Below are 18042 nucleotides of genomic sequence, written 5' to 3' on the forward strand. Positions count from 1 at the left end.
TCTATGTTGGTGGAAAAACCTTCTCTCCTCCAGACGCAAAGAATGCCCCCTTGTGCCCGTCACCTTCCTTGGTATAAACAGATCCTCAGCGAGATATTTGTATTGTCCCCTTATATACTTATACATGGTTACTAGATCGCCCCTCAGTCGTCTTTTTCCTAGACTAAATAATCCTAATTTCGCTAATCTATCTGGGTATTGTAGATCTCCCATCCCCTTTATTAATTTTGTTGCCCTCCTTTGTACTCTCTCTAGTTCCATTATATCCTTCCTGAGCACCGGTGCCCAAAACTGGACACAGTACTCCATGTGCGGTCTAACTAGGGATTTGTACAGAGGCAGTATAATGCTCTCATCATGTGTATCCAGACCTCTTTTAATGCACCCCATGATCCTGTTTGCCTTGACAGCTGCTGCCTGGCACTGGCTGCTCCAGGTAAGTTTATCATTAACTAGGATCCCCAAGTCCTTCTCCCTGTCAGATTTACCCAGTGGTTTCCCGTTCAGTGTGTAATGGTGATATTGATTCCTTCTTCCCATGTGTATAACCTTACATTTATCATTGTTAAACCTCATCTGCCACCTTTCAGCCCAAGTTTCCAACTTATCCAGATCCATCTGTAGCAGAATACTATCTTCTCTTGTATTAACTGCTTTACATAGTTTTGTATCATCTGCAAATATCGATATTTTACTGTGTAAACCTTCTACCAGATCATTAATGAATATGTTGAAGAGAACAGGTCCCAATACCGACCCCTGCGGTACCCCACTGGTCACAGCGACCCAGTTAGAGACTATAGCATTTATAACCACCCTCTGCTTTCTATCACTAAGCCAGTTACTAACCCATTTACACACATTTTCCCCCAGACCAAGCATTCTCATTTTGTGTACCAACCTCTTGTGCGGCACGGTATCAAACGCTTTGGAAAAATCGAGATATACCACGTCCAATGACTCACCATGGTCCAGCCTATAGCTTACCTCTTCATAAAAACTGATTAGATTGGTTTGACAGGAGCGATTTCTCATAAACCCATGCTGATATGGAGTTAAACAGTTATTCTCATTGAGATAATCCAGAATAACATCCCTCAGAAACCCTTCAAATATTTTACCAACAATAGAGGTTAGACTTACTGGCGTATAATTTCCAGGTTCACTTTTAGAGCCCTTTTTGAGTATTGGCACCACATTTGCTATGCGCCAGTCCTGCGGAACAGACCCCGTCGCTATGGAGTCCCTAAAAATAAGAAATAATGGTTTATCTATTACATTGCTTAGTTCTCTTAGTACTCGTGGGTGTATGCCATCCGGAACCGGAGATTTATCTATTTTAATCTTATTTAGCCGGTTTCGCACCTCTTCTTGGGTTAGATTATTGTCTCGAAGTATATGTAAGACCTGCCTGACATGTACCTGGTGTGACTCAAGGTCAGGTGAATAAATTACTATATCATCCAGCTAGATAACAATGAATCTGTCTACCAGGTGACTAAAGATGTCATTTATAAAGTGTTAAAAGATGTTGGGCACATTTGTCAACCCAAGAGGCATCATCAAATTCTCATAGTGTCCCTCAGGCATATTGAATGCTGTTTTCCACTCATCCCCCTCTTTAATACGGATGAGATTATATGCCCCCCTGAGATTGATCTTAGAGAACCATTTACCCCTACAATCGGGTTAAAGAGGTCTGGAATGAGAGGGAGCGGATACAGATCATGGACTGCAATTGTATTAAGTTCCCAAAAAATCCAGGCAATTGCATAAGCCCTCATCTTTTTTATTTGCAAAAAAGAACCCTGCGGCAATGGAGGATGAGGATGGTCTGATATGACCCTTACCCAGGCTTTCCGTGATGTAGTCCATCATGGCCTGTCTCTCTGTACCAGAGATATTATAGAGTCTGCTCTTGGGCAGCTTGGCACCAGGAACAAGATTAATGGCACAACCATAAGGACAATGCGGAGGGAGCTTTGACTTCCCTGCTCAGAGAACATGTCTCCAAAATCTGACAGGTAACTAGGCACAGACTGGGTATCCACCCTAGCCAACCAGGTACCTGATCAGTGTCCTTGACAATACACACTTCATTTAACTACTTTGTGAGTCTGCCAGTCTATTACAGGATTGTGCAGAGCAAGCTAAGGAAGTCTCAGAACCACAGGTAAGGGCAGACCCTATAGCACATAACAGTCCAGCACCTCAGTGTGCATGGCCCTTACCTGAAGCTGCAAGTCTCGAACAATTTGAGTAAAGTGCTTCAGTCTCAAGGGGGCGGAGTCAATAGCAATTATAGGTATGGGTCTGAATAAAATATGTGGGATGAGGCCTTGCACCTGGACGAACCTAGCATTGATCAAATTAAACCCCATCCCACTGTCCAGAAATGCAGACACGTCCACCTTAATTCCAATCACATGGATTACGGCTGGTAGAAAAAACTCTGCCCTATCCACAGTGGTGATAAGTATAAGTACACCCAGGTTGCTAACCTCCCCACAACCCGGACCCTCTAGTTTTTATGGTGGTTGTTTACTATGAAGTCAGGAAGGAAACGTGCCTACTAAATTTCTCTTTTTGCCACAAAAGAAACACACTCTTCCCTTACTCCAGGCAACAGACAATTTACTAGATTGGGATGCCACACTCACCTGCATGGGTTCCACAGTAGGCTCAGTGCTGACCTCCCTTGACCCTGGACCTCTCGCACCCAATGGTGACTCCCTGTGTCTCTGGCGAAGAGTGCGATCAACTCATATTACCAGAGACATGGCTGCCTCAAGGGAGTCAGGAGTCTCATACAGAGCTAAGGCATCCTTCACCCTTACTGTAAGCCCCTCACAGAACAGACTGCGGAGTGCGGGGTCATTCCACTGGGTATCTGTGGCCCACCTCCGGAAATCAGAGCAATATTCCTCCGCTGGCGGCTGGTCTCCTTGCTGAAGTTGGTGAAGTGTGGACTCAGCTAAGGAGACGTCAAGGTCATCATACATAAGGCACAGTGCCCGAAAAAAATCCCTCCACCATCTGAAGCCACTGGGAGTCAGACGGGAGAGAAAACGCCCACTCTTGGGGGTCCCCCTGAAGGAGCGAGATTACTATCCCCACACGTTGCTCCTCTGTACTTGAGGAAACCGGATGTAGCCTGAAGTAAATATCCCCTATGAAGCTGTATGGCCTGCCAATCACAGTAATGCCACACCAAAGATGGCGCCGGCATTACTGTGATTGGCAAGCAAGCCCAGCATAATCATTGGCTACAAATAAAGCACCCCACCGGGTGGGTCACTCAAGTATACCAAGGTGAATAGCAAATTACTCGCCGAGTAACGAATAGCCTGAATTGCGCACTATTCATGCGTGTAACAACTAGTGACAAATGTATTCGCTTATCACTAATGTATATACCTCCGATACGGTCACAGCAAACTCCACAATAACCCAAGAAAGATTATTAGCTGCCACCGCCAGACATTTGTTTTTTTACATTCAGGCTGACTGGATGCCTGGTAGGTAGCGTATGGATTTGAGGCGCGGTTTACATAACAAAAGGACCGCCACTATTAAATTTTATATTTAATCCAAAAAATTATACAATAGATGTGATAAAGGTGACAAAACTATACAGCATATACAATTACATAAAATTAAATGGATTAAACAAAAGAAATTTGCTACACTGATCACTGATGATTTGGCCTAGCAAAGGAGAGCACTTAGTTTGAAGAACATCCAGTTCCCGACTTATGCTATAATTTCACTCCTGATGATCACAGAAGGTCATTTCGCCGCCATATTTTTCATTGGGTTTTTACCTTTTCCCGGAGATCAAACATGACATGGCTGTTGTCAGTTATCTGGCCACCATGAATTTGGGGCTTATAGGCGGGTGTCACAGTTATGAAGAAATAAGCAAATTCTTACATTTTCAGCTTCAGGGTGAATAGAGGATGTCCTACCACTAACAGACTTATACAAACTCCAATATTCATTGGTGATGCACATGACAGCATGGCAAACACTAGTGAATGGGGTCCAAGTTCAAGTTCGGGTCCAGCTACTGGTCTGGTACCCGAACCCAAACTTTTTTTTTAACTGTTTGGCCGAATTCGCCGGACTCGAACATCCAGAGGTCCACCCATCTCTACAGATAACTTAATTTATGGCCATATATGGTTTGATTTCTTTGCGTGTGTGGATTTTATTGGTTGTTACAGACATCTGATGCGAATTTAATGTCAATAGCACTTTTAAAAATATATTTACTTAAAAAAAGGGGATGTGTTCAATATTTATTTCACGTTCATTAAATAGTTTCGGGATGAAGTCTTGCTGTCAGATTCACTAGACTTGTGAAGTCTTATGAACATTCTTGAGGCGCAAATCATGCTGTCTCATAAGCAAACTGTATGTTGATCAGTTCTCTTTAAATAGATGTATGAACTCAGGTCACAATATTTTAGCGATTACAGTTATCAAAGCTAACAGAGCTGTAAATCTGTAACTATTGGTCATAAACATATGAATGTTTCACAAATTACTTTTAATCACCAGGCACTCACTTGTAAACTACCTCTAAATTCAGCCTATCCCTTCTCTTAAGGTATAATGCCAGTTGAACAGTCACACAGCTCAATATAGAAATAGTTGATTTAGATTCTGTTGTATAATTAAAAGTATAGCCACAATAAGTTACCATTCACATTAAATAGAAGTAGGATGACAAATGTCTGGTGTACAACTGTTTCCCAACTGGTTCAACCCATCCATATTTTTCAATGACTCTTGGCAAGGACAGAAGATGTTTTTTGGAATGTTCATTCAAAGAGAGATTGCTTCTGGATATCATCCTCATCAGACAAAAAATTCAAAAGTGCCCAGTTTTTGCATACAATGAGGGTATGCCATTGGTTGTTGAAAACTATTGTTCGTTGTTAAATGCAAACCCATAAACATAATTTATGTATGAAAACATTAATCAACTTTACACTAGTTTGTATGGGCATCTTTACACATGGTTAAACTTCTCAATAATTGAAGCGGGAACACTGTCTCTTTAAGTTCTTCACTGGTTTATTAGGTACATGCCGCATAAACCATGGTGAAGTAAAATAAACATGGCCCTTTGGGCAAAACAGGAAAACAAAAAAAAATGGTATCTCACAGATCATACATCTGCAGGGATCCACCCGCTCTGTGTTAGCAAAACCACATGGTTCAGTTTAGCCCCAACACAAGCACTATCCTGGAGATTACTCTCTCCAAACACACTGAATACTGAATGCCAACTATTTAACCAAAGACCACACCCTGGGGGTGAGATAAGATGGACAACCTCCCATCCGCTCTGTGGTTGTCCACAAAAACCCAGCCCTTAAACAAAATGGCTGATTAACCCCTCTCAACACTTAGGGTGCTAATGCAAAACCTGTGGGTTTCAAATTACTGAAGCCAATAGCCTCAGCGAAACATGTCTCCCCTTTGCCAGTGACTTTGTCACAAGATTAATTCCTTTCTTCACTGCAAAGTCAGAAAACATATCATTAAAATGTGCACAGTCTAGTATACAAATAAAAACCAGCTTTTAAATAAAATCCGAAAGCCTCTTTAGCGTCTTAATAAATGTGCATTCTCCCCTCGTGTATCCTTGATAAGGCACGCTAGGACCAAAATGGTATCCCACCAAATTATACAAAAATCATTGACTGTAGTGGAAAAATAATAATAAAACTTAACTTTTAATAATATTTTAGTAATTTATAAATTATCCACCATGTTTGCTTGCAGTCTGTCCACCAGACCCCCCTGATTTCTATCAGTAGGGGGTTCACGAAGGACACTACTACAAATAAAATAGGAGCTATATTGTCAGAATCATGGACACAAACACTCTATAGTGAAACACTCCCACCAATCAACCACTACTCCACTCTATCTCTAGTGATGAGGTATTGATGGTATGGGTAACCAACTTGTTTAGGAAACCTACGGCCACTAATAGCCTCCTTCAGTGGTAGAGTCATCACCCTCTGCCACTGAAGAGAGGAATCCCCAAAAGCCAATTTCTTAGGCTGAGACGCAACTGCTCTTCTCTCGACACCTTTGAGAGGGGGGCAGGGGAATTAGTGGATAGATTCATCAGAAGAGGATATCCTATAAATGTATTAAAAACAGCATACCATCATGCTAGGGCAGCTAATAGAATTTTGTTGCTGGTACCCAAGGATAGAGATCAAAATGATGGTTTGATACTTCTGATAGGGACTTTTGATGAGCGGCGTAGTGACGTGATGGGTATTTTGAGGACCTATTGGAATGTCTTAAAGTTTGATCCCGATATTAAAGAAATGATTACATCTAAACCATCAGTAACATATCATAGATGACACAATTTGAAGGACTGTTTGGTCCATAGCCATCAACAAGTGAATCGCCCAGACCCTAAGTGGCTAAGTAGTACATTTTAATGTGGATCTTGCAAGGCCTTTGATTGTTACCAAAGGGATCAGCTTCAGTACATTCCCTGACCGAAGTTATGTTGCTTATCCATGTTACGTAAATAAAACTTATAACCTGACGTTAAATTCATCCATTGGTTGTATATATTATTCTTTTGACAGCTGAAACACTCCAAAATGTGGTTTAGGTTAAGAAAATAAATTGGCATCAATGTAGAAATATTGATCAGTTAATGGACACAGAATGGTCAGATTTTGGCAAGACAAACGTTTTGTCGCCTGGTCATATAATGCACCCAGTCCTAGTTTACATCCTCACCTGTGCTCAGTAAATGATTGGTTAATTGGTGTGTGTGTGTGTGTGTGTATAAAAAGAAACCCAGCACCCCAGATCTTCACTTCACTTGAACTGCAACTTGAGCTCTGACAACATGCCAAAAAATCCACCCTGCGACCAAAGGATTATCAAGAGGCTGAAGACCAGATCCACTGCAGAGGTGGATGGCACCTTTAATGTGTCTAAGTATCAAGTACAAAGAATTAAAAAAAGATTTGAAGAGACTGGAGATGTGTTTGACAAGCCCAGGTCTGGCAAACCCCGCAAGGCAACTGCTCAGGAGGAACGTTTGTTGGTTAGAAAATCCAAAGCAAGCCCCTCTTTCACTGGAGCAGAGCTCCAACAGGCCCGGTCACCTCAAGTCCCTGTGCCAACTAGAACAGTTTGTAGGATTCTGTCTCAAAATGGCCTCCATGGTCGAATCAGTGCCCAGAAGCCAGCACTAAATAAAAGGCAAATAAAAAAAGTGTGGCGTTTGCAAAGTCCCACAGCCTGCTAAACAGATGGACACTGGAAAAGTGGCAGAATGTGGATTTCTCTGATGAATCTTCAGTGGAATTACACCACAGCCACCGCGAATACTGCAGGAGATCTACTGGAGCCCGTATGGATCCAAAATACACCCAGAAAACCGTTACATTTGGTGGTGGAAAGATCATGGTCTGAGGTTACATTCAGTATGGGGGTGTGCCAAACATTTGCAAGATGGAAGGCAATATCAATAGCCTAAAATATCAAGAAGTATTAGCTACCTCTTATATTCCAAATCATAAAATGGGTCAGATTCTGCAGCAGGATGGGGCTCCATCTCATACATCCATCTCTACAACAAAGTTCCTCCAGGCAAAAAAGATCAAGGTGCTCAAGGACTGGCCAGCCCAGTCACCAGACATGAACATCATTGAGCATGTTTGGGGTAGGATGAGAGAGAAAGCTTGGAAGACACAACCAAAGAATCTAGATGAACTTTGGGAGGCAGGTAAGACTGCTTTCTTTGCTATTCCTGATGACTTCATTAATAAATTGTATGAAACATTGTTGAACCGCATGAATGCAGTCCTTCAAGCTCATGGAAGTAACACAAAATATTAAATATGACTATAATAGTACCACAACTTCATTCACCAATGTTATGCAACATATATTTGTATTTTAAGTTAATTATTTGTTTGAATATCACATTACTTTTTGTGGGTGAGAAAACTTTTATCTTGCCATAGTGATAGTTTCAGGGAGTTGAGAGGATCAGAGCATCTCCTAGAGGGTGGATTTTGATAATAGGATTTCAAGGAAAGCACAATGGATGTTTCCATTGAAAATGGTTAATCCATTGGGTCTCAATGAATGCATCTCCTATACCTTTATCTAGGAATCTGCGACTGTTTGATTGGATTTGGACATTGGGAATGTATTATCTACACTGGGGATTTGGTATCGATATTGTGGGGTTATGATGGAAGAGATGGTGAGGAGGACTTTTTAATAATATGATGGCATATATCAACCACAGTAATAGGAATAGATCTAAGTAAGAGGATATTGAACTGGATAATTGTAGGATATGGGGGAGAAGAAGGATAAACATGTAAGGGGTTTTAATAGGGTTGGAAAATGAGGTATGAGGATATAACTTAATCCCATTCCCTTCCTTTATCTATATATATATAATTGTCTAAGGGTTTTTCCGTCTGTCTGTCTTTCTTTCTGTCTGTCCTGGAAATCCCGCGTCTCTGATTGGTCGAGGCCTGGCGGCCTCGACCAATCAGCGACGGGCACAGCGACGATGATGTCATCAAGGACGTAGACATCCCGCGTCTCTGATTGGTCAAGGCCTGGCGGCCTCGACCAATCAGCAACGGGCACAGCGACAATGATGTCATAAAGGACGTAGAAATCCCACGTTTCTGATTCAGCGACGGGCACAGTATCGACGTAGATGTCATAATGGTTGCCATGGCGACGATGATGTCATAAAGGTTGCCTCGACCAATCAGCGATGGACACAGTCTGCCGTGAATTCTGGAATCATCATTGTCCATATACTACGGGGACATGCATATTCTAGAATACCCGATGCGTTAGAATCGGGCCACAATCTAGTATTTAAATAACAAATAAAAGACATAACTATTAAACGTTTTTGCTTTTGTATAAGGAGTCTATGGAATTGAGTAGGGAATGGGAGTTTATGGAATAGGGAAACAATAGGATTGGAAATACCTCTAATGGAGTTTGAGATTAAACCATTGATTTATTTTCTCCCACACCTGTTCTTTTTCTCCCATCTGCCCCCCATTTCCTCTTCAATATCCCCTACAGATAAGTAGCAAGTATGAAATATCATTTACATCTTTATAAGGAGTCTATTGAATGTGATTGGATAATGTCATGAAACGAGTTAAGGGAAGATGGGAATTTCTCTTCCTGTTATGTTCTGTCCACTCCTTATACGTTTGTGTTTTGTGTATATTACAGCCCTCATTGATATGCATATGGAGATAGCAGGGGAATATATATGTTTCTCTTCAATGGTTTTTGTCTCCCCACTTATGCTATCCCTATTTTTTGTGTTTTACTGTTGGCTATAATGTATCGGATGTGGCGCAATAATGTTAGCGTTACCTCATATTTGATAGTCAGTCTCCTTTGTGAGTCTATCTGTGTACTTGTTACTTAGCGACAGCCGTCTTGCTGCTGAAATGATGGCACCGTCACTACACGTGGCCGCATTCTATTGGCTTCTTGTTGGGGAGTCTCTGGTTGTCCAGTGCATGTACGCGTCAGAAGTGGGATGCGGGGTGTTGTTTATATATGCTGGGCTTCCATGCTACTGCATGCAGCTCTTATCGTGTCCGGGAGTATGACGCTCCTGTGTAAATCTATAAGCACAAAGTAAAATAGATAGCCTCCTGATGTAGCCTAATATAATAGTGAAGGACGAAATGCGTTGAGGCGACATTACCTAGGTGTGGCAGAGCCCATTATCAGGGCTCAGCACCTTTGCTAGGCTCTGAACTGATCAGTCCCATATCGGTTTCCAGGGATAGTATGTGCCTATGGGGGGTGACCTCATTGAATGAGAATGAGGTGATCTAATTAGATACTGTATGTCACTCCTTTATCTCATTTTGCTTAAGGAGCTCAAGGTTTTAGTATTTTAACTATAGTGACACTGGATCAGAGCATTAGGTGGTGTTGTATATTTAGCCACTGAATTCTTAATGAGCTTGGCACATTGAATTATGTGTAATGGATAAAATGGTGATATTGGCTTGACTATAAAAGATCCAATGTCACTTTGATATGTCCAATGGGGATAATTTGCAATAATTTATGCACTTTAGTTTACTGATATTTTAATACTTATAAATGGCCTTTCAGTAATTAGTAATGACACATCGACATTTCCTCAGAATAAGGGCATAATGCAATAATCATTAAGCACATTTCATATAAATGATACCTAGTGGAACGCTCCTTCATCACTAGAGATATAGCGGGGTAGTGGTTGATTGGATGGAGTGTTTCGCTATAGAGTATGTATGTGTCCATGATTCTGACAATATAGTGTCCTATTTTATTTGTATTAGTGTCCTCCGTGAACCCCCTACTGATAAAAACAGGGGGACTGGTGGACAGACTGCGCGCAAGCACGGTGGATGATTTATAGTTTACTAAAATATTATTAAAAGTTAAGTTTTATTATTATTTTTCCACTACAGTCATGCTCCCCTCGCCCCTCTCATTTACCGTCTTTTGATATTTCCTCAGATCACCTCTCCCTTGTAGCATTCCTGATGTATAGACAAGCATACATGTGCTTTCATTGGTGACAAACCCATACAGGTTTTAGTTCATTGACTTGCCCTGACCTGTAATTGTAGATAAGCAAAAAGCTCTCCTACTTTTGTCAGCACATTTTAGAAAGGTGTACTGCTTTCTTAATGTAGTTTAATTTTTCTTATTAGCGTGCAAAACGTTTAAATTGTCAGATTAGCTTTACAATAAATGCAGTTTCAGGGTAAATATACAGAATGATATGTTTCTGACCATTTCAACTTTTTTTTTTCTTCTAGATCTATTGGATCTGCAGTGGATGAAAAGTTTCTCTTTACCACCAGTCGCTCTGATTGGGTGGCTGAGTCTTGCAGACTTCAATTAACTAAAATGGATAAAACGGATAATCAGCAAAAGTCTGAGTTTCCCAGAAAGCCTATAGAAAAGAATGGTTCTACAAAACTGTCACATGGTGATGTGTCTTCTCAATTATATGTTGGCCATGTAAAAGGCTTGCAAAAAGTGTTTGAAAGTATTAGCTCAAAAGATGATGTTATCCATCACAAAGTAATACCCAAATCCCAACAGTATGGATCTCTTAGGGAAAAGAGACATAAAGTGCCTCAAGATGCCCCTGTTAATCCAGGAGTTCATGGTCCAGTTTTCTCTACAGTTTACAATCCTATCAGAAAAGATCACTTAAAGAAAGGAAGTGAACAAGTAAGAGTGACAGTAACTGAAAATACTGGAAAAGCAAACACTTCTACAGTTCCATTAGCATCACAAAGTAATATGGACAGTAATAGAAAAAAAATGGAAAGTAAAGGTAGTATAAAGACATACATTGCAAATGTGGAATTAACCAATATATGCCATTCTGACTATGAAGACAACTATAGGAAAGTAAAAAAACAACTTCCAGATCTTAAGCTTCCCCCTAGGACATCAACACCACCCCCATTGAGGACTAAGAATAATTCTTCTATTTCACTAAGTTCACCGAGAGGATGGAAAAATGAGAATGTTATTGTCCGTTCACCTCTAGCTTCTGCACACAAGTTTGAAAATCACAGGAATAATTCCTCTCAAATGCCACCTCAAATATCACACAATTTTTTCTTTTCAGAAGGCAATGATTTATGTTCTAAAATAGGTTTAGAAACAAACCAAAATGTAAAAATGTATGAAGAAAACCCAATCCATTCAAGAGATCTAACCATCAAACATCATCATGCAAAGAACTCACAAGAATCATATAAGGCAGAACTTAAACTCTTGCCCCAAGTCACTGTACTCCATGATGTGAGTCATATTGTTGATGGAAAAGATGCATTACACAATCGAAACTTTGAGAAGTTTGCAAACACCAAAAACAATGAAATTCAAAAAGACTCTATAGCAAAAGCTAATCTAGAACCAGGAGAAATGCAGGAAGAATTTACTGGTACATTTCTTGCAGAAAGAATGTTGATAGATGACACATCTTATCAAGAAACAAGCACATCAGAAATTGTAAACTCAAGAGGTAAGGAGGTCGATGTAGACAAAACCATGAAAAAGGTTGATAATAAGCTCAGTCATGAGATCCTTCCTATAATAACTCAAAGAAGAAATCCACCCTCTTTTACACATGATGCCTCCATTAAACTGGAAGACACACATAGTGAGAAACATCCAAAAGAATTTAAGAATCACAATGCTTCACGCTTCATGGATATAAACGATACCAAAGGCGACAGTAAGGGTATGTCACATGAGAATAGAAATACGATGGCTGGGGACATTCACACCAGCATAGAAGTGAAAAGTAAATATCAGCCCACAATAATTCACAATAAAATTGTAAATGAAGGAAAGCATGACTATATTCATTTAAATAGAAGAACAAATGATGAAATTAGACATCTTGAAGGCTCAGTCAGTGATCAACCACTTGAAGAGACCAATACAAGGCTAAACCATAAAGTGGAGGAATTGAGAAAAAAACATGGAGCATTACCTCACTGGGACTATAGTACTAAGAACAACTTAAAATGTAATACTAATATTTCTCTTGAAAATCTATCTACAGCTGTAGCACAGCAGAATAACCCTGCAACTGATCAATCAGAGCAAAAAGTTTTATTTGTGACCACCGATGGTAAGCACATTATACATGTTGAAGCAGATATTATGAGATCAGCTAATAATGAAGAAAGAAAAACAGATTTGGCAGATAGAGTTGGTGGTGCCATCAATCATTTACCAATAAACAAAGCAATAGCAGAAAGTTGCATAGTACAAACAGAAATGGACATTCCTGAAGGTGAGAATGGTGTTGCGTGGAAGAAATCTGTACATAAAAAAGAAAAGGACAGAATAGAGGAAGGGTCGACCATAGGTTATAATTATCGTAATGAGAAAGCCAGAAAAGACAAAGAATTAATTAACCGAGAGCAACCAGATATGATTTCTAGAACAGCAGCAGATAGACAGACAGATCACATGAATGAAATTAATGAAGAAAATGGAGAAATAGGCACTCTTCATGCTTTGGATATATCAGTGCAGAATGAACATGAAATAGCAGAATTGAGAGATCAACCAAATAATATTGTGAGAGCTATATCGTCAATGGATGAAGATAGATGCAAATATGAACAAAATGTATGGTCCAGTGAGGTATTGTCCACTAATAAGTCAGACCAAGCGTTACAAATGGATTTGAATCTAAATGTTTATGGAGATGTAATTGACCATGGTCGTAAATTCGCACTCAGTGTGGAAAGAGAGAGGGGACAAATGGAAAATGTATGGGACATGCCGAAAAATACTACAGTGGTGAAAAACATAGTAAATGTGATTGAAGAAAAGACTGATGACGTTGATATATCAATGGTAGACATCATAGACCAGAGTATACTGGATGGTACTGTAACAAAACATGAGTCAGCTTCGAATTCAATTTATCTGCTTGCCAATGATATGACAGTAAACACAGAGGTTGAGGAGTCAAATGAGTTAATGACAGATGCTGAATATAATGAGGAGCAAGCAGCATGCGTGAAATTTGCCCTAGTTGACTCATCTGCAGAGATCAGTGAACAACCGTGTAGCAATTTAAAAGAAGATCCAGATAACATGTTGAGTATGGGTGTAAATGGCAGTCGCCTGTCGAAAACATGTTGTGAAAATACAGCACAAGCAGATGACGTCATTGTGAATCATAACTTACAAAATGCCGACCTCATAAGTGAACACCATAAGAATGAAAGACAAACTTTGGACGTGATGATTCAATTTCTTGATAACAATGTTGTGGAGAAAATAATTGTTGTTAGTGCAGATGACGTAAATACAGATGGCATTAGTATTTGTAGTGAAAAAGATGAAGATAGAAATATAAAACAATTTATAAGTGAGCCTGTGGATCAGACTAGGGAATTGGTACTTGACAAAGCTGAACTGACTGGAACTGGAAGCATTTCTGCAACACAAGAATGTTTAACAGTAGACCATTATAATTCAACAATGGAGGATACGTTAACTCTCCCTATGTATGAAGCTAATCAAGGACATTTGAGCCATGTTGATGATCAACAAAACATCGTAGATGAACAATTAGTGGAAAATATCAATTTGGCAGGGGAAGAAAAGGAAAATGAGATAAATCAGCAAGCTAATGTAAAAGAAGTAGTTGAAGATCCTTTAAGTGGTATACTAATGGGCCAGGAACAAAAAGATACCATATTGCCGAATGATAAATGTTTAATAGCTAAAATTGAAGATGCAGGGTATGATGAAAACGATGCATTAGATCTGGATGTGAAAAAAGCAAAACTTCGTATTATGGATATAAGTAATGAAATACATGCCCCTGCAAGGTTTGAAATTCCCAACCACATTTTATCTAGTACTGATATTAGGGATTCTACCAAGAATCTGCCAACTGAAAATACTCAGATGAGTAAACTTATAGCAAATCAAATTACAGATGAAGTAAATCATTGGAAAATTCAGTCAGATAATCTATCCTTGAAAGAAGGCCAGGCAGAAAGTTTGCATGAATTATCTACTGTAGCTTTGAACAGTTGTGATCCTCAGACTACTGTAACATTACATAGTAGTGATCCACAGACCATTGAAACATTGCACAGTGAAGATCCTCAATCTATTGTAACAATGTACAGTAGTGATCTGCAGATTACTGGAACATTGCACAGTAGTGATTTGCAGACTTCTGGAACATTGCATACTAGTGATCCACAGACTACTGAAACATTGCGCAGTATGGATCCTCAATCTATTGCAACATTGCACAATAGTGATCTGCAGCCTACTGGAACATTGTGCAGTAGTGATCTACAGATTAATGGAGCATTGAATACTAGACATCCACAGACTTCTGGAACATTACAAACTAGTGATCCTCAGACTACTGTAACATTACATAGTAGTGATCCACAGACCATTGAAACATTGCACAGTGAAGATCCTCAATCTATTGTAACAATGTACAGTAGTGATCTGCAGACTTATGGAACATTGCATAGTAGTGATTTGCAGACTTCTGGAACATTGCATACTAGTGATCCACAGACTACTGAAACATTGCGCAGTATGGATCCTCAATCTATTGTAACATTGCACAATAGTGATCTGCAGCCTACTGGAACATTGTGCAGTGGTGATCTACAGATTACTGGAGCATTGAATACTAGACATCCACAGACTTCTGGAACATTACAAACTAGTGACCCTCAGACTACTGTAACATTACATAGTAGTGATCCACAGAACATTGAAACATTGCACAGTGAAGATCCTCAATCTATTGTAACAATGTACAGTAGTGATCTGCAGACTTCTGGAACATTGCATAGTAGTGATTTGCAGACTTCTGGAACATTGCATACTAGTGATCCACAGACTACTGAAACATTGTGCAGTATAGATCCTCAATCTATTGTAACATTGCACAATAGTGATCTGCAGCCTACTGGAACATTGTGCAGTAGTGATCTACAGATTACGGGAACATTGAATACTAGACATCCACAGAGTTCTGGAACATTACAAACTAGTGATCTTCAGACTACTGTAACATTGCATACTAGTGATTCACAGACTAATGGAACATTGAATACTAGACATCCACAGTCTTCTGAAACATTACATACTAGTTATCTGCAGACTACTGGAACATTTCACAGTAGTGATCCTCAAACTACTGAAACATTGCACAGAAATGATCTTCAGACTACTGGAGCATTGCATACTAGTGATTCACAAACTACTGGAACCTTGCACAGTAGAGATCCTCAAACTACTGAAACATCACAAAGAAGTGATCTTCAGACTACTGGAACATTGCACAGTAGTGATCTACAGACTACTGCAACATTGCACAGTAGTGATCTACAGACTACTGGAACATTGCACAGTAGTGATCCTCAGACTACTGAAACATCACACAGAAGTGATCTTCAGACTACTGGAACATTGCACAGTAGTTCTCTACAGACTACTGGAACATTTCACAGTAGTGATCTACTGACTACTGGAACATTGCACAGTGGTAATCTGAGGACTACTGAGACATTGCAAATTGGTGATCCACGGACTACTGGGACATTACACATTGGTGATCCATGGACTACTGGGACATTACACATTGGTGATCCGCAGAATTCTGGGACATTGCATGGTGGTGATACGCAGACTAATGGAACATTGCACATTGGTGATTCCCTGACTACTGGAAATTTGCACAGTAGTAATCTGCTGACTGCTATACAAGGAAATGAAACTGAACTCCTAGAAAGCAAAAATATTGACACACATGATTCCAACATTTATGTCTTTTTAAACAAATTAAATGGAGAAATTCCTGGGATCTTAATCTCAGATGTGGAGAAAATAAAAAATACTGTAGGGAATATGTCTGGTCTAAATACAATTTACTCACAAGTGCAACAAAACTCAGTGGAGCAAGAACAAATGACTGAAAGTGTTCAACATTTCTATCTTCCCAAATCAGAAAAACATACACTAAACGATGCAAGGGCACAATATGGTATAAATGCTATAAAAGAGGAAGAAATAGAAGCTTTAGAAAATATGGAGATTTGGGTGAGCAAATTGCGACAATTCGAAACCCCTGAGTTTATGAAACAACTTAGAGAACCTCGTCAGCCTCGTTCCTCTGGACTAAACATGTGTGGTATTTTACCCCCTATAAAAGAGGATCAAGGTTCTCCAAAGAGTGACCACTTTGTTTTCAGGTTACCTAGTCCAGATATAAAAGAAAATAAAATTATTTCTGAAGAAAGTGAATTAACAGACGAGCCTAATGCAGCGCAACAGAGTGAAACCTCAGAACCAGGTGAAAAGAAATATTCATGGGAAAGAAATACAGAAAGGTCTGCGGTTAGGTCCTCCCCACTGGAACTAATGAGAAAACACTCTGGTGATGAGGTTTCTAGAAATGACAGCTACAAGAATTTTATTGCACAAAATATTAGTCAAAGGCAAAGTTCTATAATTGGCTCTTTACTTCAGTCTGAAAGAATAGTCAAAAAGACAGATGCATCTGAAGGGAAGCACTATTCCAGACTTGAAAGCAGTTTTCTCCTCAGCAGTTACCTGAAACCCCAGAATGATGAACAGGGTGTGACAGAAGAGACAGAAACCGTTTCAGAGAATACATCTGAAAATGATATCGCTACAATCACAATAAATGATGCTTCTACTAGCACTACAGAACAATCTAAACAAGAAGACAGTGTGGATTCTACCATTCCAAAGATGGACCATGTAGCAAACATTGATTCAGATAAGCGACCATCCAAGCTAGAGTTGTCAGTATCTTCTCCATTAAAGATTTTCCCGGATGTCTGGGTGAGATTTACAAAAAATGTAATAACTTATTTGATATGCTAATTAAAGGGATTGTCCGGGCTGAAATTAAGTCTGTACAGGAGACTGCAGGCTAGCCAAATCAAGAGTGTCTGATACGCACACTGTCATGATTCTCCATTATTCTCAGAACGAGTGAGTGAGCAGGCGTTTACATGATGACATGCTTGCAATTTGAATACTTACGGACACAAGCGATGTGGATTTATCTGACTTCTCTCCATTGACGAGAATTGAGAGAAGCCAAATCAGTATAGTCGATATGTGACTACTAGTATGAAAATCGCATACAAGTGGTTACGTGACTGCCCGCCTGTGTGTGTACTTAATTACTTCTTGAGCTTAGAGATAAATATATGTCATGATCAGGCGCTAGTTTCGGCATCTTAGGCAGGTTTCACATTTGCGGTTGTGTCAGCAGCGTTTATGCCGCACACTACTGCATGCGTCGTGTTTTCCTATATTTAAGATTAGGGAAGCAGGTACATACGATTGGATGCTTTTTGCCGCGTTTGACAATGCATGCGTTGTTTTGTTGTCTGCGGCTTGGTGCGGTAAATGCAA

The 18042-nt window shown here is 39.8% G+C and overlaps 1 protein-coding gene across 2 annotated transcripts in view; it reads left to right on the forward strand.

Moving 5' to 3' along the window:
• The window catches only part of CRYBG2 (crystallin beta-gamma domain containing 2), a 387765-nt gene that overhangs the window by 278945 nt on the left and 90778 nt on the right, over positions 1-18042 (forward strand). For both annotated transcript variants that reach the window (XM_069756757.1, XM_069756758.1), the window contains one exon: positions 10881-17460. In XM_069756757.1, the coding sequence (XP_069612858.1) occupies positions 10881-17460 (6580 nt within the window). The remainder of the gene's footprint in view (positions 1-10880; positions 17461-18042) is intronic.

The sequence above is a fragment of the Ranitomeya imitator genome, chromosome 3, assembly GCF_032444005.1.
Source record: "Ranitomeya imitator isolate aRanImi1 chromosome 3, aRanImi1.pri, whole genome shotgun sequence".
In the NCBI taxonomy this organism is placed as follows: domain Eukaryota; kingdom Metazoa; phylum Chordata; class Amphibia; order Anura; family Dendrobatidae; genus Ranitomeya; species Ranitomeya imitator.